The sequence below is a fragment of the Borostomias antarcticus genome (genome assembly GCF_949987555.1).
Source record: "Borostomias antarcticus genome assembly, chromosome: 7".
Taxonomy (NCBI): Eukaryota; Metazoa; Chordata; class Actinopteri; order Stomiiformes; family Stomiidae; genus Borostomias; species Borostomias antarcticus.
In genome coordinates, this window is record NC_140240.1 from 2,906,226 (window position 1) to 2,911,225 (window position 5,000).

The following is a 5,000-nucleotide window of genomic DNA, read 5'->3' on the forward strand; positions in this document are numbered from 1 at the left end:
TATTTGTCACTTGCTGTATGTATCGCTGCGAGCGAGTGAGCGGCTTCTCTCGGCTCTTTTAGCTGCGAGTGTTAGGCCAGCCGGCGTTCACTCTGGTTTGTCAATCCCCTGTCAAACCCTCCCTCTAAGACATGTCCTCCCAAACACAAACCCTCCCTCTAAGACATGTCCTCCCAAACACACACCCTCCCTCTAAGACATGTCCTCCCAAACACAAACCCTCCCTCTAAGACATGTCCTCCCAAACACACAACGGACAGCAGGCAAAATGAGGAGCACCAGAAAATGGCTGCTACAAAGCTCCTGACAAGAGCCTGTGTGCTTCTTTATTATTTCGGTGACAGCTAGAGGAAGATAGGTCTGCTGGTCTTTCCCCCACAAGTAACACACCACACTACACACTACACACCACACACTACACACTACACACTACACACCACCATACACACCACACACTACACACCACACACTACACACCACACACTACACACCACACCATACACACCACACACTACACACCACACACTACACACCACACCATACACACCACACACTACACCCCACACACTACACACCATACACACCACACCATACACTACACACCACACCATACACACCACACACCACACCATACACTACACACCACACCATACACAACACACCACACCATACACACCACACACCACACCATACACACCATACACTACACACCACACCATACACTACACACCACACCATACACACCACACACTACACACCACACCATACACACCATACACTACACACCACACACTACACACCACACACTACACACCACACACCACACACTACACACTACACACCACACCATACACACCACACACTACACACCACACACCACACACTACACACCACACCATACACACCATACACTACAAACCACACCATACACACCATACACTACACACCACACCATACACTACACACCACACCATACACACCATACACTACACACCACACCATACACACCACACCATACACACCACACACTACACAGCACCTCAACACTCACAACCCCCTCATGATGACAACAACTCGCGGCGCTACTACCGCATACCTATACAGAGAAACATATGTTTTCAGAGATTGTGTTCGTGGCAAACAGTGGTTGTGATCAGACGTGTCTTTGTGCTTACCTGCACTAATACAAAGAACCTCTTCTTCCATCTCTTCCACACATTCTTCCCAATAGCCCACAGGTACCTGCGTAGACAGAAACACGTCTTTATCAGCAGCGTTTTATTGCAGTCAGAGTGAAAACACTGGCCAGTAACATTTTATGAACGACCATTTTAAAGTTGCCCATTATGTGATTAAATAGATATTATATTTATGGAGTAACATAAAAAATGATTGATGCCAAGGGGATAAAGAGACTGGTGCTTAGAAAAAGAGGGCTGCTGACCTCTTGTGGTGATAAAGTATATTGCAACCCTCCTTTATTACATTTCTACTACTGATGCCTTCTCAGTGTAGGCTAAAACATGACACTTGAGTGTCCAGGGGGTCTAGAGTTCCCTACAAAGCTGGTCAGTTCCTGTCAGACCAGAGTAATGCCTGGTTTTAGTTCTGGGGTCCATGTGCAGACCCCCCCTGCTTGCATATGGAGAGGAGAGCACTCTAGTTCCATGACCGGTCATCAGCTGTCAGTCAGGGAAGAAACCCGGTGTGTTTGATGTGTGTGTTGTGTATGGTGTGGTGTGTAGTGTGTGGTGTGTAGTGTGTGGTGTGTATGGTGTGGTGTGTAGTGTGTGGTGTGTAGTGTGTGGTGTGTAGTGTAGGGTGTGTATGGTGTGGTGTGTAGTGTGTGGTGTGTATGGTGTGGTGTGTAGTGTGTGGTGTGGTGTGTAGTGTGTGGTGTGTATGGTGTGGTGTGTAGTGTGTGGTGTGTAGTGTGTGGTGTGTATGGTGTGGTGTGTAGTGTGTGGTGTGGTATGTAGTGTACGGTGTGGTGTGTAGTGTGTGGTGTGTATGGTGTGGTGTGTAGTGTGTAGTGTGTGGTGTGGTGTGTATGGTGTGGTGTGTAGTGTGTGGTGTGGTATGTAGTGTATGGTGTGGTGTGTAGTGTGTGGTGTGTATGGTGTGGTGTGTAGTGTGTAGTGTGTGGTGTGGTGTGTATGGTGTGGTGTGTAGTGTGGTATGTAGTGTATGGTGTGGTGTGTAGTGTGTGGTGTGTATGGTGTGGTGTGGTATGTAGTGTATGGTGTGGTGTGTAGTGTGTGGTGTGTAGTGTGTGGTGTGTAGTGTAGGGTGTGTATGGTGTGGTGTGTAGTGTGTGGTGTGTATGGTGTGGTGTGTAGTGTGTGGTGTGGTGTGTAGTGTGTGGTGTGTATGGTGTGGTGTGTAGTGTGTGGTGTGTAGTGTGTGGTGTGTATGGTGTGGTGTGTAGTGTGTGGTGTGGTATGTAGTGTATGGTGTGGTGTGTAGTGTGTGGTGTGTAGTGTATGGTGTGTATGGTGTGGTGTGTAGTGTGTGGTGTGGTATGTAGTGTATGGTGTGGTGTGTAGTGTGTGGTGTGTATGGTGTGGTGTGTAGTGTGTGGTGTGTATGGTGTGGTGTGTAGTGTGTGGTGTGGTGTGTAGTGTGTGGTGTGTATGGTGTGGTGTGTAGTGTGTGGTGTGTAGTGTGTGGTGTGTATGGTGTGGTGTGTAGTGTGTGGTGTGGTGTGTAGTGTATGGTGTGGTGTGTAGTGTGTGGTGTGTATGGTGTGGTGTGTAGTGTGTGGTGTGTATGGTGTGGTGTGTAGTGTGTGGTGTGTAGTGTGTGGTGTGTATGGTGTGGTGTGTAGTGTGTGGTGTGGTATGTAGTGTATGGTGTGGTGTGTAGTGTGTGGTGTGTATGGTGTGGTGTGTGAGGGGATCGGTAAAAGAACATCTGAGAGTGAAGAGCCCAGTCTGTCTGACACTACCGCCATGATCCCTGCCTGGTCTGTCTGGGGGGGGGTGTGTGTGGGGTGTGGGGGGGGGTGGAGGGGGGTGGGGGGGGGGGGGGGGGTCAGCCTGCCATGCCTCCCTCTCTGTCTTTCCCCCTGGACCTCAGATCTGTACAAGCAGCATATGGCCAAAACGCAGGCATCTGTAAGGCCAACCCACTGGAGAATCAGGCCCCCTAAGGCCCCTGACTCAAAGCAAAGAGAGCGGAATCGGGGAGCGAATGCCCATAGAGTTTACACACACACACGCATACACAAACACATACACATACACATACACACACACACACTTGTCCACCGTTGAGAGACACCGTCAATAGTCACATGCACATGGCCTGAATGTACTGTATAGGACGCACTAGTCCTATCTAGTATGTAGAAAAACTCCATGGCAATAAAGAAACTCTGATTCTGACTTATAAACACACACTAATAATGTATAAACACACATACATGCATGCGCACACACACACACACACACAAACATAGAAATACACTTACACACACCCTTATAGACACACACAAACATTTATAAGCACACACACGCACACACACACACACACTTATAAACACACACACACACACACTTATAAACACATAAACACATACACACACACACACACACACTCAAATGTATAAACACACACACACACACCCACACACACAGTAGAGTGTTCTGGAGGTGGTTCTGCTGTCACAGCCCGTTTCTTACTGAACACCACCACTGGCGTACCGGAGGCCCCCTCACTCCCCCATGACCCCAAGAGCCATTCTCTAGCTCTGATCTATCCAACATGAGCAAAATACCTCACTAAGAGTCATCTGATCCATGCTGTGAATACGATGATAACCGATGATAATCATCCACAGTGCACTTAAACCCCGATACTAACCTTTGAGAATCCTAATATTTAGAACAAGCGCCAAAAGACCTGCTAAACACCTCAAGCTCTGACACACGCACTAGTCAATCTAATATCCCCCCTCGATTCCATGCGCTGGGGCACAACGATGTTTCCAGTAGCTGACAGATCAGCATTATTGGTCGATAGCAGTCATTCCATAACCGCTGGTCACCACTAGAGGGCAGCAAACCATTACTTTTTCAGAAATTAGCTCATTGAATTTCCAGGCCCCAAAACTCAACTAACCAGAGGAGGAGAATGTAAGACCTCCTCGCCAGAAAATAAATAAAAATGTGCGATACAGTCTGGACTTCTAGCCAACCAGAACAATTTGAGTTATATAATTATTATTGTAAGTCACTTTGGATAAAAGCGTCTGCTAAATGACTGTAATGTAATGTAATACAATGTAATGCAGTAATGAGTTTTCCCAGGAAATTGGTCACTAATCAGGGACTGCATTTGAACTGCTGTTCCGCCCCCAGTCCCTGATTGGTTCTCGCGGATGATGATGCGAAATGCAGGAGTCCACTAGTAACGTTAACATTAGAAGAATAAGCACAGCCATAAGTGCAGTTATTACAGAAATAGACTAAATAACAAGAATTAAAGAACAATAGTATGCGCTTTCTCAGTGGAAAATACATCTTTGTATCCACTCAAATCGTTCTGGGCAGCAGGAAGTCCAGACGGCATCGCAATGGCGTCCAGGCATGGATGTATTGTGTCCAGGCTACTTTCCTACCAGATCAGCCGGGTGACCTCTGAGCTCTGGAGAGAGGCTGAACGTGACCTCTGAACTCTGGAGAGAGGCTGAACGTGACCTCTGAGCTCTGGAGAGAGGCTGAACGTGACCTCTGAACTCTGGAGAGAGGCTGAACTCACCCACAATGCTTCATGTTCTGCGGCTTGTCCATGCGGATGGCCAGTTTGATCTTGAGGTCGCTGTCCGGGCAGCCTTTTGAGACGGTCATCTTGTGCAGCTCCGACTGCTTCGGGCTGTTGGGTGTTGGATGAAGCACAACCTGAGAACACAAACAAAGAAATCGTAAAAATCAGAAATAACTCTCTTAAAAATAAGATTTTGAATTGAAATGAGAGCAAGCTGATGAAATGAAGGTGAA

At 47.5% G+C, this 5,000-nt stretch overlaps 1 protein-coding gene across 1 annotated transcript in view; it reads right to left on the bottom strand.

Annotated features, from left to right (window-relative positions):
* Positions 1 to 5,000, bottom strand: part of cadpsa (Ca2+-dependent activator protein for secretion a) — a gene marked incomplete at both ends in the record, with an annotated part of 105,015 nt that overhangs the window by 58,736 nt on the left and 41,279 nt on the right. The window contains 2 exons of the mRNA XM_084440963.1: positions 1,176 to 1,242; positions 4,762 to 4,901. Coding sequence (XP_084297089.1) covers positions 1,176 to 1,242; positions 4,762 to 4,901 — 207 coding nt within the window. The remainder of the gene's footprint in view (positions 1 to 1,175; positions 1,243 to 4,761; positions 4,902 to 5,000) is intronic.